Raw genomic sequence first — 18,626 nt, forward strand, 5'->3', positions numbered from 1 at the left:
TACTTGAGGCTATGTTATACGGGTTCAAGAATCGAACTTTCATCATCAAATGTTTTTAGAACTTTTTCAGTAACGCTACACCACACCAAGCATTATTTTAGGGGGCTAAGAAGATAACGCATCATTTTCTATAATAGAAAAATTTAACTGACAGTACTGACTGGCTGCTATAGCTTTTTATTACTTTTAGATCTTAAATCTATTTGAGGATACGGTTTGGTGGTACAGAAATAGCAAGGTCAAAACTATGGTACCAGGGCTCTCTAAGAAATATTTGTAGAGTGTATCTCATTTCCTTATCATCAGTTACTAAATAATACCAAGAACTAACTTGAAGATATGATTTATGACATGTTTATGTGCCAACATCGCACTTTCCAACACTTTAGCGCAACAAAGCGTACGAAGAATAATGCAGTTTGGAGAGTTCTCTAACGTGAGTATCGCTTAAATTGCATATCTCACTAATATGCAAGTATAACTATGAAGAGCACCGAATACGACAGATGAGCTTCGTACACAGTTAGACCATCATGGCAACTTCTTCGTTTGCTTGAAAAGTTTGCTGCACTACTATGAGTTTCAGGAGTAGTAATGACTTTGGACAAGGTCTTGCACAGAGGAAAGGGGATGAAAATTCAGTCTCTGTGCCAAACTAAAATAGCACTTTAAAGAAACTTAGAATTGTCTGCATTATTTCTACTGAACTAACGTAATAGGTTATATCACTTGGCAACGAAAATAGCTTGATCTTTCTATCTAAGTAAAGCAGCACTTTTCAAATTGTCTAATCTATTTTTCCATAACAGAACAAAGCACACATGGCTCACTTATTGTCACTACCAGTTTAACATACAGGTTAAGATAAAGTTAGAAAGGACTGACTTATGCTGTCGCACAGAGGAAACTACATGCAACTTTGGTGAAATAACATACAGAGCAGTAGTTTTAAGATGTGAATTTAATACACGTTCGCATAGGTAAGAAAAATGGCTGCTATGCTTCCAACTACCCCCTTTCAACTAGTTCTCAAAGCCCGCTAAACATTATAGTGATGCCATGCTAGGTTAACTTTATCTTGCAGTACAAAGCATTTGTCATCAACTCCTCATAATACTGACTTATTCTGTTGCAAAGTGGAAATTGATGTTTAATATACTTCGGCAGTCTTCCGCAAGTTCAAACACGCCATCCAATCCATGGTCAGGTAATAGCATGTTCTTTAGACACAGAAAAAATAGAAGTTTCTTGTGGACACATGTGGGGCTTTTGGTAAATCGATGATATGATTACTGATGTCATTGTTCACTCCCGGGCTTGTGATCTGATACGTACATTTGTTACGTATCTTTATTGTACAACTGGAGTTTATCTGCTTTAAACGGTCTATTTAAATTGTCTTATCATGTTTCATAAACACAATGTTGTTTCTTTGGCAGTCTTCTTGCACTCAGAAGTCATGGATTGATGCCTCTGTGTGTGTGTGTGTGTGTGTGTGTGTGTGTGTGTGTGTGTGTGTGTCTGTGTGTTTCGGTGGGGGGAGGGGGGGTGTTAGGAGCTCAGTCGTGAGGTTAGCACCGCTGAATTTTTTCAAAATTTTGGATGTGTATATTTAATAATTAAATAAAAACTCATTCTCTCACATTCACACACACACACACACACACACACAAACTCAAATTGTATAAATTATCTCTGTTATAAACTCGTTGAAAACCTGTACAGTATAACGAAGGGAGGCTAACATAATAATTCATGAATTTTAGCTGGCTGCTCGCTTTCAAATAAACCTGGATGAGCCAACCACACTGGGATAAACACCAAAATTGTGCTCGTTAATAACTTCCGAATAAGACTGGATTATTCACGTAATCGTAAATTCATTTCCCCTCTGCTAAAATAGGGGACTGGCCGGCTGGTAAGCTATACTCTTTTCTGCTGTGTGAACATAAAAGCATCATCAGTTGAAACGTGGCATACGTAAAACACCAACTCTTCATACTGGAAGGTGCTTCAATCGTTTACGTTCCTTAGCTGTTGTGGAAAGGACAGCTTGGAATAGATACTATAATGGCCGTCAACAAAGTAGCCAGCTCAATGTCACTACCGTTGCGTGTCGTCTTAACACGTTCCCCCCGCCTCTCCAGGCGTGGTAGTTCGAGGAACGGCAGGTGGCCGACGCTACGCATAGCGTGTTCTGACTACAGACGCCGTCTAGTCTACGGTATGTTTTGCTTACTGTGCGGGTAGGATTTGCTTCAGTCCGTGCCCGGGCACGCTGCAGTGCACATCAGCTGTTGGTTGCCTTCTACCATTCTGTGGTGAAACTTTTGCGAGTAAATACATTGGTTTTTAATTTATTGTTCTTTAACATAATTATTTTCGGCGTAATTACGTACAAAACTTACCTTCAACAAGAAATAATTTCCTCCTACGTCCACGCCTGCTTTGAAACATTTCTATAAAAATGAACTTTGTGTGTAATTACGTCGAAAATAATTATTTTGTAGGTTAAGAACGATAAATTGAAAACAAGTGCACTTACCTGCACAAGTTACACCACAGAATGGTAGAAAGATAAACCAACAGCTAAATCGCAGCTCCGCTTGCCAGCTTTGTTTCCACATACACACTGTAGCAGTGAAGGGGTTAGCGCCAGCCGTGTGTTCACCATTCCCGTACGGTGTCGTGTGTTCACGTACGGTTTCAGTTTCTCTTGGAAAGATGCATTGATTTGCGTTTTGTTGCGAGAGTAACGCAGGAGCAACGGCAAACGCATAGTCCTACACCGGTCGGCGTGCGTAGGCCGACAAGACATTCGAAACCAAACTGAAATCGTCGCAATGAAAGTACTGAAGTTTTTTCACTGACTTGGCCAAGAATGAAGAAACCAGGAATAATATGAATTTTGCGCAAAACCGCAAACTGACTGCAAAAACTTGTGGTATTGCGGAATCTACTGTATACCGTATTAACAGCGCTGTATCATCGGCAGAATCTCCAGATGTGAGCACGTGTTCTGATTCTCCTAGAAAGGGATATAAACAAGAATTTTAATCTACGGAATTTGACACTTCTAACAAAAAGTTAGTGCGTAGAACTGTACTTCGTTATTACGACAGAGCAAAATATCCGACGGCTAGAAAAATAGTGTGTGATCTCCGTGAAAATATTAATTACCCTAGCTCAGAGACCTCTTTTCTTCGCCTTCTTCGCTTACCTGTTTTTCAGTTCACAAAGTGTAGTAATGGGCGAAAATTTTTAACGGAATGCGGTGACTGCATCATCAAGAACGAAGTTTTCCCGTACAATGCACGTATCGCCTGCTGAGGATAGGTGTGTAATATACTAAGATAAAACTTGAGTTTTACGAAACTATACGAACAAATGTATTTTGCTCGACTGCAAAGGAGCGTCGGACTTGGTTCCAAGACGTGCAGCTTATGTCGCTATTTTGGGTGACGGGCGACGAAGAGTCTGTAATAGCTGCAAGTAAAAAAAATCTGTAGTTAGGGAATATTCTCGGTATTTTATTTTGTTTCTCGGAATATTTTCATGTTTTCACGATAAAATATACACTCCTGGAAATGGAAAAAAGAACACATTGACACCGGTGTGTCAGACCCACCATACTTGCTCCGGACACTGCGAGAGGGCTGTACAAGCAATGATCACACGCACGGCACAGCGGACACACCAGGAACCGCGGTGTTGGCCGTCGAATGGCGTTAGCTGCGCAGCATTTGTGCACCGCCGCCGTCAGTGTCAGCCAGTTTGCCGTGGCATACGGAGCTCCATCGCAGTCTTTACACTGGTAGCATGCCGCGACAGCGTTGACGTGAACCGTATGTGCAGTTGAAGGACTTTGAGCGAGGGCGTATAGTGGGCATGCGGGAGGCCGGGTGGACGTACCGCCGAATTGCTCAACACGTGGGGCGTGAGGTCTCCACAGTACATCGATGTTGTCGCCAGTGGTCGGCGGAAGGTGCACGTGCCCGTCGACCTGGGACCGGACCGCAGCGACGCACGGATGCACGACAAGACCGTAGGATCCTACGCAGTGCCGTAGGGGACCGCACCGCCACTTCCCAGCAAATTAGGGACACTGTTGCTCCTGGGGTATCGGCGAGGACCATTCGCAACCGTCTCCATGAAGCTGGGCTACGGTCCCGCACACCATTAGGCCGTCTTCCGCTCACGCCCCAACATCGTGCAGCCCGCCTCCAGTGGTGTCGCGACAGGCGTGAATGGAGGGACGAATGGAGACGTGTCGTCTTCAGCGATGAGAGTCGCTTCTGCCTTGGTGCCAATGATGGTCGTATGCGTGTTTGGCGCCGTGCAGGTGAGCGCCACAATCAGGACTGCATACGACCGAGGCACACAGGGCCAACACCCGGCATCATGGTGTGGGGAGCGATCTCCTACACTGGCCGTACACCACTGGTGATCGTCGAGGGGACACTGAATAGTGCACGGTACATCCAAACCGTCATCGAACCCATCGTTCTACCATTCCTAGACCGGCAAGGGAACTTGCTGTTCCAACAGGACAATGCACGTCCGCATGTATCCCGTGCCACCCAACGTGCTCTAGAAGGTGTAAGTCAACTACCCTGGCCAGCAAGATCTCCGGATCTGTCCCCTATTGAGCATGTTTGGGACTGGATGAAGCGTCGTCTCACGCGGTCTGCACGTCCAGCACGAACTCTGGTCCAACTGAGGCGCCAGGTGGAAATGGCATGGCAAGCCGTTCCACAGGACTACATCCAGTATCTCTACGATCGTCTCCATGGGAGAATAGCAGCCTGCATTGCTGCGAAAGGTGGATATACATTGTATTAGTGCCGACATTGTGCATGCTCTGTTGCCTGTGTCTATGTGCCTGTGGTTCTGTCAGTGTGATCATGTGGTGTATCTGACCCCAGGAATGTGTCAATAAAGTTTCCCCTTCCTGGGACAATGAATTCACGGTGTTCTTATTTCAATTTCCAGGAGTGTATATGACATGCATGGAGGTTTTACTAACATTTGGCATTATCATTAACTGAAAATGCTGTATGACGGTGAGATGACTTTGATCTGCCTATTTTCGTTACAGCTACTGTAGTAAAAAATTCACAATAGGCCGTGTTGACACCTATAGGTTCACATTTGCTCGTGTCTGTAGCTACAGAATCTGCCACTGCTGCCATTACGGCAGTACGATCTTGTCAACTCTGTGATGCATGAACATACAGAACCTCTTCTATGAGTCTCCACTGTTTCCATCATCGTAGCACAATTGACGTGGTACATCCCACTTCTGCAGCAATTCTTCTAAAGAACAGTCCCCCTTCTCGAAAGGCCATCATTTGACTCGTACCAATTCCGTTCAGTTAGCTCTGCTGAACACTGTGCCTTACTGCCTTTTTCACTTCATTGATTATTTCTTCCCTCCCCCCTCTCCCCACCCCTCCCCACCACAGGAGGGAAGTGGTTGTAGCAGTCACAATGCTGCTCTTCAACACATGATGATAAAAATATCTATAGTTCTTTTTACAGATTATTCATTTTTATTGCAAAACCATAGACAGAGATGGTGATACTGATGCAAAACTGACGATAGTGATGACGCTGCTGCATCTGGCAAGTCGTTCTGTGTCAGCTCCCATTAAATGTTGTGCGGGTGGGAAGGAAGGGTGCGGGGAAAAGTGGTAACAGGACAGTGCACGTACATGGATCGCTATGTCTGTGAGCGGTTTTGGAGAGAGAACCTGTTGAAGCTTCTTTGGAACAGGATATGTTGAGTGTGAAACCACAAGCTTATATCTGGGCCTATATCCATGATGCCCACTGCAGCTTGTTACATACATGAGGTTCTGCGGCACTGTCTCGTCCACTGGCTACGAAACACGGTGTCATTCACTTCAACAACGTTTTTCTGCTTCCTAGTATATGATGATTGGAATGCAAGTGGCGTCGAAGTTCTCGAGACCTAACGTGAATTTTGTCGGTTTGATCGATTATCTATAACATTCCCAGTAGAATACATGTGGCAACTGTGGGCCCCTTTGAATAATGTTGAATCCTGGCAACGTGACATGCAGCTATTGACCTTGATCATGAACACATGTCACACGTCAGCTCGCAAACCACGCCCCCTTATCTATGACGTCATCACCATAACGTCACAAGCCATGTCCCTATCATGACGTCATATGCCGCACCCTCTTTACAATATGTAACGTTGGCAGGAAATTCAAAAATACAAAAGATCAGTATGTAGTCGGCACGTTCAAACGAATCAGAACGATTTGTATCTTTCTTTCACCATATTCAAAGTATCCAAACGACTTGTGTTATTGATCAAAACGTTTTTTACTGAAAGATAAATTTAATATCCTAGCAGGGAGTTTCTATAATGTTTACCCTACTTTGAAAAGTAGTTGATTGGTTCCAATGGCTCTAAGCGCTATGGGACTTAACATCTGAAGTCATCAGTCCCCTAGACTTAGAACTAGTTAAACCTAACTAACCTAAGGACATCGCACACATCCATGCCCGAGGCAGGATTCGAACCTGCGACCGTAGCAGCAGTGCTGTTCCGGACTGAAGCACCTAGAACCGCTCAGCCACAGCGGCTGGCGGAAAGTAGTTGAAAGTGGATAGTTGAAATCATGGAAAAAATCATTTCTTACCTATAAGAATCTGTGTTACTGCTACTGCTCAGTGTACCATTTCGACAATGTGTGTCATCTTGGTATCTCTAATATGTGACACAAAGAGTGAACTAAATTAGTCAACAAGACCTGCTTCACCTACAAGTTACATCAGTAGTGCCAATATGTGAACCATGTATATTTTCCTTCATTTTTACTGTTTTAGAACAAGTACGTTACAACAGTATTGACACTTGTATTTTTTACTCCAAATCTTATGTATTATGATAAAAAATTTCTTTTGTTGTGAAGATTGTATTTTCGAGTCTTCAAAATTTCACCTCTGAGTGTGGAAGTATCTTCCATCACTGTCTTTCGTCATGCTGTGTTGTGTTTGCATTTCGTATTTTGTTAATCACGAAGTTATCCTAGCGTATTACGAAAATATCTAGTTTAAGTGATAGAAGACGTTGACAGTGTAGTGAAAACACGCCATGATTTCTTGTGCTGAAGTGGCAGAAAAAGTAACCCTCGAGCAGAGAACGCCAGTAGAACGTAACTACTGGTAGGTGCAAGATCAAATAGTAGCTGAAAAACCTGTGTTAACCAATATATAATGTCAGTTTAAATATTTAGTGTAGGAAATGATGCATTATGAAGTCCCATACTGCTCAGTGCCATTTGAGCCAACCCACTCCTGGTTGCTGAGACGTATGGCCAGTCATTGTGGCTTAATTTCAAGTGGAGCTCATCACCAAAGACAATTCTACTACAATCAATGAGATTCCAGATCAAATACGTGTCTGTAGACTCCTCAGACAGCGGTGGGATACCAACATGGCTGTCGCCTGCTTTACGGCCCGACAACTTGGTGTGATGGACTGGAATGCCATTGCTTTTCATAGCAGGACTCACTTGGTTGTCATCAGCGGCACCCTTTCAGAACAGCGGTATGTCGACGATATTCTACGCCCCACTTAGTTGCACTTCATGGCAGGCCATCCTGGGATTACATTTCAGCATGATAATGCCCGCCCGCAGCTAGTGAGGGTTTCTACTGCCTATCTTCGTGCTTGTCAAACCCTGTCTTGGCCAACAAAGTCGCCGGATCTCTCCAATAACTGAGAACGCTCGGAGCATTATGAGCAGGGCTCTCCAACCATCTCACGCTTTTGACGATCTATCGCACCTGTTGTACAGAATTCGGCATGATATCCCTCAGGAGGACATCCAACAACTCTATCAATCAATGCCAAGCCGAATAATTACTTGCATAAGGGCCAGAGGTGGATCAATACATTATTGACTTGCTCATTTTGTGAAGCTCTTTCTCCCGAATAAACCAACAATTTTTTCTGAAATTGTAATCACTTGTTTGCGTGCACGTGTACATAACATCTACCTATTTCGTCCCATTTGCATAATTCCATCGTGGTGCGTCTTTTTCTTTCTTTTTTATTCTTTTTGAGTGTGCTTTAAGTAATACCCATTATATAGTTTTTGTTGCTGTGTGCACACATAAGAGATGAAATTTATTGATGGCCAAGTACAGTATTTGACATAAACATTTTCTTAGTGAAGTATAAAAACAATCATTTACGACTCTCTCTCTCTCTCTCTCTCTCTCTCTCTCTCTCTCTCTCTCTGTGTGTGTGTGTGTGTGTGTGTGTGTGTGTGTGTGTGTGTGTGTGTGTGTGTGTGTGTGTTCCGCGCGCGCACATGTGTATGTGTGTGTGTGTGTATGTGTGTGCGCGCACATGTGTACGTGTGTGTGTGTCTGTGTATGCGCGCACATGTGTACGTGTGTGTGTGTGTGTGTGTGTGTGTGTGTGGGTTTGTGCGCTCGCACATGTGTACATGTGTGTGTATGTGCGTGCGCTCGCACATGTGTACGTGTGGGTGTACGTGTGTGCGCTCGCACATGTTTACGTGTGCGCACATGCTTACGGATAAAATTCACATTTTTCGGATAATTATGAACATGCCAGGTACGTACTGATTGTCTGTTTCATCGGTGTTTTGGAATTTTCCGCCAACGTGACGTCATGTAAAGGAGTGGCTTGTGAAGATACGATTATTATATCATAGATAGGGCTGTGGTTTGCACTATCATGATGATAACGTCATATATAAAGGGGCGTGGCCTATAACGTCGGATGTGATGTCACCAAATTAAAGGCCAGTCAAATTGTCCCAAAGTCGCCATAGCCATCCTACTGTTCCCTAAGTTGCTACTAAATCAAAGCTGGCGGATTACGCGTTAAACTGGGGTAGATTACGGACACGCAAGCCTCTCTATTGGCGTCAAATTCAAATATTTGCACTACGCCGTTGAGCAAGAAGGAATTATTGTTATTTTTAAATGAAATGGTTAACTGGTATTCATGACTTAGGGTAAAGTAAAAGTCCCACTGACACTCAGCAAATTTAGTAAACTAACCTATAGGGCTACTACACAAGCGATCTTCGTGCCAAAAACATAATGGAGCTACCCCTTGATCTCCAGCCTCACTGCATGGCGTAAAATTTGTCTAATACAGAATGTGCAGTTCACCAGCTTACCACAATGAAAAGTATCTCTACGATCAAAACGCAGCAATTTTAAACTATGGACTATATTTATTTGAAGTCTATGCCTAGTATTGTCACAGGATCCAAGTGTGAATGTACCTGCCACTATGCTGACACCATGAGTAAGGACATGTATATTTTCTTTGGTCCGCCATTATCTACACTGATACATAGCTGAAACTTTTCATTCAATATGATGGGTAATACTAAGAGAGATCATCTAGTCTCTGACGGACACACGACATATCCTCGCTGAACTGAACGCCCTATTATGGAAGGTACGGCTGTGGCATGCTTTCAGTGTTTCTTCTTCTTGTGGCCCTGAAGTTCATAGTGAACCTTGGCTTCTTGAACAATTCTCTGCCAGGTATCCCTATTCAATGCTCGAGCTTTCCATCTCTTTCACCTCATTTTCTGCAGGTCCTCCATGACTCCATCTATCCATCTCGTGCTCTGTCGACACCGCCTTCTTTGACCCCCTGAATTTCCACACAATATCTTTTTAGTTACTTCCATATCACTCATCCGTACCACAAGCCTCACCCATCTCAATCTGGCTGATTTCACTGTTCTTCTAATAGGAAGATCTTTATACACCGTCCAGTCACATTAATGTGACCACCTGTCAAAATCCTGAATAACTTCCCTTTGCAGCACGGTCCGCGGTGAGATGTGCAGAAAGAGAGACACTGAGGATCTGGGAGGTATCGACAGGGATGAGGAGCCATGCCGACTCCACTGCCGTGGCCAGCTGCGCTAGGTTTTTCGGTTGAGGATTCATGGCACAAACAGCCTCATCGAGTTGTCCCACAGATTCCCGAGTGGGTTTAAATCCGGAAAATCTGATGGCCAGGGGAGTACAATAAACTCATCCTGATGCTCTTCGATCCACGCACGTACAGTGCGAACTGTGTGAGACGTTGCATTGTCCTGCATGTAGACGTCATCATGCTGAGGAAGAAAAACTGCACTTATGGATGAACACGGTCTCCGAGGATAGATGTATATCTGTGTTGATCCATTGCTTCTTCCAAAATGACGAGATCACCCAGGGAATGCCACGAAAACATTTCCCAGACCATGACGCCCCCTTCCTCCGGCATGGACCGTTCTCACTGTCGTTGCAGGATGTTTTCTGTCAAACGTTTCATCCCACTAAAACATGAAACGTGCTTGATCTTAAAAGACCACCTGTCGCCGCTCTGCGGACGCCCAGCTCCGGTACTGACACGCCAATTCCAGCCTTTGTCTCCTTTGTCTCCGATGAACATCAGTCATTATGGGTGCTTGAACCAGGAGCCTGCTACAGAGGCCCATTTGTAATGTTCGCTGAACAATCGTTGAGGACACGTTGTTGGTAGCCCCCTGGTTCATCTAAGCAGTTAGTTGCTCAAAGTTGCACGTCTATTCTCCCGTAGACATCTCCGCAGCCGTTGCTCACCCCTGTCATCTACGTCCCATGGTGCACCATAGTTGCCTCAAGAGCTGGTTTCGGATAGCGTCATTTTGCCGTGCACGGTGTACTTTAACCACGGCAGCATGTGAATATTTCACAAACTTCGTCGTTTAGGAAATGCTTCCACCCTTGTCCCAAAAGCCAGTGATCATGCCCTTTCGTACGTCAGATAAATCGCTCCGTTTCCACATTACGACAACGACTGCGCTGTTTCCCGTGTACCCTAGATACGTATTATATACCATCCACTGCTAGTGCTGCCACCTGTAGCCTGTGAGTATTTAATGCATACTGACGTCTAACATAGTCGGTAGTTTGAATTTCGCGCCATATCGTAGTTCCGCCGGTGGTCGCGATTGGCGTTCTTGAGAGCCATAGGCAGCTAGTACACAGTCAGATCCTCAAAAAGGCCCAGATATTACGGACAAGTGTTGAGTACAGCCGAAGAGCTGCGATTATCGAAAGTCTTCGCGCTGGGTGTTCACCTACTTCCTGTACCCGAGATCGACTGTTATACTGGCCAAGTATAATGCTTCGGAGAAGTCCTGGGTTCACTTCCTAAGTGTTGTGTCCAGTGAGGGTGATATCATGCTGCCACGTTTCTTTGAAAAGGGACAAGTCGTCATGAAAGAAGTTTATTTGCAAGTTTTGAGGAATGTCGTGAAATCGTGGATGGTAACTGTGGCCTCGGGGAGACAATACGTCTGTCACCGGAAGGTATACTAGCTCCTACGAGCCATTTAGTCCAAAACATTGACATATTCTGGTCAAAGTAGTTCTGGCCCTCGAATAGCCCAGATTTGAATCCCCGCGACTACTATGTTTGGAGCGTAGTCGAAAGAGTTACCAAGAAAACGAGGCACCCTAATGTCGCGTCTCTACACACCGCTATCGAAGCAGCATTCGCGAATATGGACAGCGCTGTTTTAAAGAGTGCGTGCGATCGCTTCAGGACAGGATTGGAAGCTGCCATTGCGGCTGAAGGATGTTATATCCGGTAATTTTACTCTTGAACGATACCACTACTTATATGTACAAGGATTTTAATTATCATTTATATTTTGTTTTAATAAAATTGCTTTTAGAAAAGCTTCATTTGTCCAGATTTAAGAACCGCACAGTTCTATTTGGGTTTTTTTTTTTTTTTTAAAAAAAAGCGGAATGGTATGACCCACGTAATCCTCGCCCTACTAGATCCACTCCCGACTCATTGTGATTTACATTGGCCATGATTTCCCTCAATCACCTCAGGCAAGTGCCAGGATGGTTCCATTCAAACAAGGGCAGCCTATTTTGCACCCAACCTTGCGCTACCACCAAGCTTGCGCTTCACCTCTGGTGACCTAGACAACAGCGGGAATGAGAATCTAAGCTTCACTCCGCTAACACTAACTTCTGTGGAGAGAGAGGAGGCGGGAGGGGGGATCAATGGATATCCCTCTTTGTGAAGCTCAGATACTTCACTAATCCAGAATTTAACCTGTTTCAAGATACCTCGGTGAGCCTGTTTGAAAACAATTTCCCTAAGAAAACAGTGAAACGTAATGGTAAGAAACTATCTAAAAAGCTATGGCTTACTAAAGGGTTGAAAATATATTGTAAACAGAAAACAGAAATGGAATTTATAGCTAGAAGCAGTAATGATCCAAAAACACTCAAACATAAGAAAAACTACTGCACTGTATTAAGAAAAGTTGTTAAAATTCAAAAGTATTTGCATTATGTCTTAGATTAGCACCCTTGATAATAAAATTAAAACAATTCGGAATATTGTTAAAAGCAACCAAGTGCGCAGGAAGGCTATATTTCTATCAAACTCAATGAAAAATTTCCTAACGAAAAGTCAGAAGCAGAAAATAATTTTAGTAATCATTTTTAAGTGTTGTAGAGAAAATAGGTTCCAGCTGTCCATTAGGAAATGCAAGGCTGTATATGGAAGAAGCAATACCCATGCAATTTGATAGAACTGGATTTCAATCCACCTCTCCTACTGAAATTACGAAAATAATAAATTCACTCGAAAGTAAAAGCTCACCTGGAATTAATGGCTTTTCCAGCAGAGTACTAAAGACTTTTTTCCAACAGATAACTAGGATTCTCAGGCACATATGTAGCAGCGCACTGAAAGAACGCATTTTTTTTGATAGACTGGCATATGCTATTGTTAAACCATTGCATTAAAAGTGGGATAGGTTTGACACTAACAACTACAGCCCAGTCTCGCTTCTGACAGCTTTATACAAAATTCTTCATAAAGTAGTACATTCGAGAGTAGCTTTACATACTTGTAAAAATGAAGTACTAACAAAATGTCGGTTTGATTTTCAGAATGGCTTTTCAACAGAAAATGCTGTTATTCATGCTTTCACTGACCAAATATTAAATGCTCTGAATAACTTAACATCACCCATTGGGATTTTTTTGTGTTATCTCAAAAGCATTTCACTGCATGAATCATGAAATTCTTTTACACTACTGGCCATTAAAATTGCTACACCACGAAGATGACATGCTACAGACGCGAAATTTCACCGACAGGAAGAAGATGCTGTGATACACATTTGATTAGCTTTATATATTTGTCCAATGAATACCCGTTTATCATCTGCATTTCTTTTGGTGTAGCAATTTTAATGGCCGGTAGTATACGTATATTATATATTCGTGTAGTACGTAAAGAAATATGAATGTTTTAGTTGGACCACTTTTTTCGCTTTGTGATAGATGGTGCTGTAATAGTCACAAACGTATAAGTACGTGGTATCGCGTAACATTCCGCCAGTGCGGACGATATTTGCTTTGTGATACATTACACGTGTTAAAATGGACCGTATACCAATTGCGGAAAAGGTCGATATCATGTTGATGTATGGCTATTGTGATCAAAATGCCCAACGGCTGTCTGCTATGTATGCTGCTCGGTATCCTGGACGACATCATCCAAGTGTCCGGACCGTTCGCCAGATAGTTACGTTATTTAAGGAAACAGGAAGTGTTCAGCCACATGTGAAACGTCAACCACGACCTGCAACAAATGATGATGCCCAAGTAGGTGTTTTAGCTGCTGTTGATGCTAATCCGTACATCAGTAGCACACAAATTGCGCGAGAATCGGGAATCTCAAAAACGTCGGTGTTGAGAATGCTACATCAACGTCGATTGCACCGGTACCATATTTCTATGCACCAGGAATTGCATGGCGACGTCGTATACAGTTCTGCCACTGGGCACAAGAGAAATTACGGGACGATGACAGATTTTTTGCACGCGTTCTATTTAGCGACGAAGCGTCATTCACCAACAGCGGTAACGTAAACCGGCATAATATGCACTATTGGGCAACGGAAAATCCACGATGGCTGCGACAAGTGGAACATCAGCGACCTTGGCGGGTTAATGTATGGTGCGGCATTATGGGAGGAAGGATAATTGGCCCCCATTTTATCGATGGCAATCTAAATGGTGCAATGTATGCTGATTTCCTACGTAATGTTCTACCAATGTTACTACAAGATATTTCACTGCATGACAGAATGGCGATGTACTTCCAACATGGTGGATGTCCGGCACATAGCTCGCGTGCGGTTGAAGCGGTACTGAATAACATATTTCATGACAGGTGGATTGGTCGTCAAAGCACCATACCATGGCATTCACGTTCACTGGGTCTGACGTCCCCAGATTTCTTTCTGTGGGGACAGGCGAAGGATATTTGCTATCGTGATCCACCGACAACGCCTGACAACATGCGTCAGCGCATTGTCAATGCATATGCGAACATTACGGAAGGTGAACTACTCACCGTTGAGAGGAATGTCGTTACACGTATTGTGAAATGCATTGAAGTTGACCGACATCATTTTGAGCATTTATTGCATTAATGTGGTATTTACAGGTAATGACGCTGTAACAGCATGCGTTCTCAGAAATGATAAGATCACAGAGTTACATGTATAACGTTGGAACAACCGAAATAAAATGCTCAAACGTACCTACGTTCTGTTATTTAATTTAAAAAACCTACCTGTTCCCAACTGTTCGTCTAAAACTGTGAGCCATATGTTTGTGGCTATTACAGCGCCCTCTATCACAAAGAAAAAAGAGTGGTCCAACTAAAACATTCATATTTCTTTACGTACTACGCGAATATATAATAAAAAATGGGGGTTCCGATTTAAAGAAACGCAGTTGATATCCGTTTGACCTATGGCAGCACCATCTAGCAGACCAACCACAGCGCCATCTGGTTTCCCCCTTCATGCTAGTCAAGTTTCATTCTTTGCAGTTTTTTTCGTTTAACACTTATTTCGTGAGATATTTGGCCCAGTCACGGTCAGTGGACCACCCTGTATAGATATTCAAAGAAGTTTACAATTAATCTAAAAGAGATACGTTTACACTATTCATTTGTATCACATCACTGGTCACTGCCCACATTACACACAAAATCTTTCTCTCTCTCTCGCTCTCTCTCTCTCTCTCTCTCTCTCTCTCTCTCTCTCTCACACACACACACACACACACACACACATTTTTGGCTGGCATCAGGACCTTGACAATATTTCCACCACTCTATCGAGTTCCTCGTATTGTTCCCTTAGACCACGTAAAAAAGCTTAGTCAGCACCTCACAACAGTGAATGAGATGCTGAACTCAAGGAAATCGAAAAAGGTTTGCAAATATTTTAATTTTTTCTGTGAACGCAACTAGAATATTGAGTACTAAGGAGCCAATGGAACAGGCATAGCATATACTTGTTGTGTAATTTATCTGGCTGCAACAGTCCTAACTTGGTGTATGAAGTACCCGTACTGTAATTGTTAAATATATGGATGTTGCAGATGTAAGGCATACAAAAAAAACTGATTGGAGACTTCACTACTTGCATTCCATAACCTATTAGATCATTCAATTATCAACAGTCTTGTACAATCACAGTTGTTTTCTGGCTTACACATGATCTATATTTCAGTTTCATAAAACATTATATACAATGAGATATCTCTGAAAATAAGTCTTTTCTTATACAAATAATTTAAAACTCACCGTATGCAGACAGTAAAAAGTGTGTACAAATTTAGTGTAGCATTTCACGCAGTGGGGCTACTGGTGAAATTCGCACATTCAGTTACATTTATATGTGAGTCAGTCACTGAAATACTTAAATTACAATAACTGACATGCAACAATCGTATTAAAAGAGTAGATGTATACAGTTGTCACAGTTTGGTTATTAAAAATACACATTCTTTAGAAATCTCTTAGTAGTTCCTCCTCAGGCATTAAGTAGCATTTAAACTATGGATTAGTATATTGCAACAAGCAGCTTAACAGTAAACATTAAAAAAGCCGTTTTTTAAAGTAGCTGCTTTTCCATGACTTACGTGAGATATTCATTTGTAGCCAGTCTAATATAAAAATGCCAGATTAAGTGATTGCAGTTGATGTGCATGGGCCAATACTTAATAACAATAGTTCAATGAAGTTAGAGAAGAAGTAACTAAGGACTGTTTGTTTTTGCTAATGAATTTCCTGACTTTTGTACACCCATGAAGATCTCTGTTATTGGCAAAAATTGTAATATGTACTGTGCAAAAGACTAAATAAGCTCATTTCATTGGAACCTCATGCAACTAAATATGAGTGAAGTACCTTAAAAATGCACAATTGTTTTACCTAATATATTTCTTTTCAGGTCTCAAATTTGTCCGAAGTCCAGACATCTATAAAAGAAGTGACATCAGCCATTGTCCACTATGTTTCTGGAGTCAAGGATGGCCAAAATGAAAACATGCCAAGCAGCAACAGGCACAGCCCACGAGGCAGTGGACGACTCTGCTGGTTAGAGAGCTCATTTGTGGGGAGCAGACCATTAGATTCACCGGAAACTCCGCTCCTGCTTACAAGCACAAAAACGTTTGGCAGTGACAGTGATCCTACTGCTACCAATATTGGCATGGTACCCATGGACAAGAGTGGCACTGCAGCAAATGAACTGTATCTGGAGCTTAGTAATACAGCCACTGAAACCTTCAACACACGTCAGTTGAATGGTGAGTATCTTCTGACATAAAAGACTGGTCTGCCGTGATTTGCCAGTGGTATTAGTAACACAGCAGGCCTTTTCACTTCATTACGCTATGCACTGCATAAATATTGCAAGCTTCCAGAAAAAAATTATTTAGTTGCTTTCCCCAAGGCCAAATTCAGAATTATCTGGCATCAGGGACTTGACACTTACAAAGTTGAGTATGTTGATGTAGAAATTTTTTCTATTGAAACTCTCACTCTTTTTGCTTATTTACTCTTATAAAAGTCTTCTGATAATTTTAATTACTTCCTTTCTGTTCCTGGAATATCATAGTAAGGCTTGTTTACAGATTTGAGCTGATCCTATTTTTTACTGCAAATCTCAAAGAAAAAATTTGTGCTATTAAATATTTAGACAATGTATTCAGCTGTGTATAATTATAAAAGACCATGGAACTCACATAATAAACAGACATTAAAGTAACACAGATTCTCAACTGTCATGCAGTTGATTATATCAGTGTCAGAAAATGAGATTGCGCATGTCCAAAATTTTACTTCAGATTACGTAGAGCTATTGTGAACATGAGAAATGTTGATTCTTCTGAAAGCTTGAGCTATTGTGAACATGAGAAATGTCGATTCTTCTGAAAATTAAATCCTGAAGTAGTTCTTTGTTTGGTGTCTTGGCTATAACTGATATAACTGCATGATTATTATTATTATTTGATTTGCACTAGATATTGCTGAAGCTTGTTATAAATCAGTGCCAATTCACATAAATGTATCACTGCATGATTTTCTCCTCTAGAAGCTTAGAACTTTTTTTTTTTTAGTGCTCAGTACCATAACCAGCATAACTCACAAAGTTCCACTACTGACATTTCTGTTATTTCTTTATGTAAACCTGCTCAAGATGGCCCTGATGCTCATAGTTAAATAATTACAGTAGGTTTTTGAGAGACAATATAAAACACACTTATGGTAATAAATTTCTGTGAGCTTCAATTATGTGCTGTAATGAAAGAGCAAAAGAGTCTGAAAATCATATAATTCAAGCTGCTGACATTACCTAATGGCAAAACTCAGATAAAAGCTAGTTATGTGGGAACTACAGTAAGAGACCAGTTCTGTATACTGAGTTTTTAAAAACAAACATTTCTTCTCAAATCTGAAAACAGAAAAGTGAGAAAATAAAGATACTGTATGTGGCAAAAGCTGCAGTAATACTATAATTTGTGGGAATCTTCTTTGAAAATATGAAGGACATACCTGAAGAAAGTGAAACTTGAAGTCAAGTGGGATATTCTGCTGTTGAAAATTGCCACTCTCGTCTATTTTGGGTCTCTGGTGACTGAATATTTGTTGCAGCTTTTCTTTCCCATTACAGTCCACAATTTCTTTCTACACATATCCTTTTTTGTACTTCCTCTCTAGCTTTTAATGAAGTAATTTTTGTTCATAAAAGCTCATGTTTCCTCACTATGTTTTTCACATCAACATGGAGTAAATAATCTGCATCTACATAAGTACTCTGCGAGCCACCTTATGATGTGTGGTGAAGTCATGTATATTTGCATAAGAGTTGTTTGTTTTTTCTGTAACAGATAAAAAGGTTATTTCTCTATATGTTTCTCAAAAGATTACTCTTATACCTATCAAACAAAGCATTATCCAAACAGAACACCTACAATGAATGATGAATTACATTGATTCTGAGTCATATTATATTTACATAATTTTTAATTTTTTAACATCTGTGTTAAATAATAATTCCTTATCTTTAATATAAGCTAGAGGAGTAATCTGTAAATCTTACTAATTACACAGATTTATGTACTAAAATATATTTAACAACATTATTGTCAGAAAAAACATACAAGAGAATGGTAACATTTAGTTCAGTTCATGTAACCATTAAGACATTGTA

General features: G+C 41.6%; 1 protein-coding gene across 1 annotated transcript in view; it reads left to right on the forward strand.

Moving 5' to 3' along the window:
- The window catches only part of LOC124555153, a 725,477-nt gene that overhangs the window by 590,852 nt on the left and 115,999 nt on the right, over positions 1-18,626 (forward strand). The window contains exon 5 of the mRNA XM_047128972.1: positions 16,362-16,719. Within this exon, the coding sequence (XP_046984928.1) occupies positions 16,362-16,719 (358 nt within the window). The remainder of the gene's footprint in view (positions 1-16,361; positions 16,720-18,626) is intronic.

Source organism: Schistocerca americana, chromosome X (genome assembly GCF_021461395.2).
Source record: "Schistocerca americana isolate TAMUIC-IGC-003095 chromosome X, iqSchAmer2.1, whole genome shotgun sequence".
Taxonomy (NCBI): domain Eukaryota; kingdom Metazoa; phylum Arthropoda; class Insecta; order Orthoptera; family Acrididae; genus Schistocerca; species Schistocerca americana.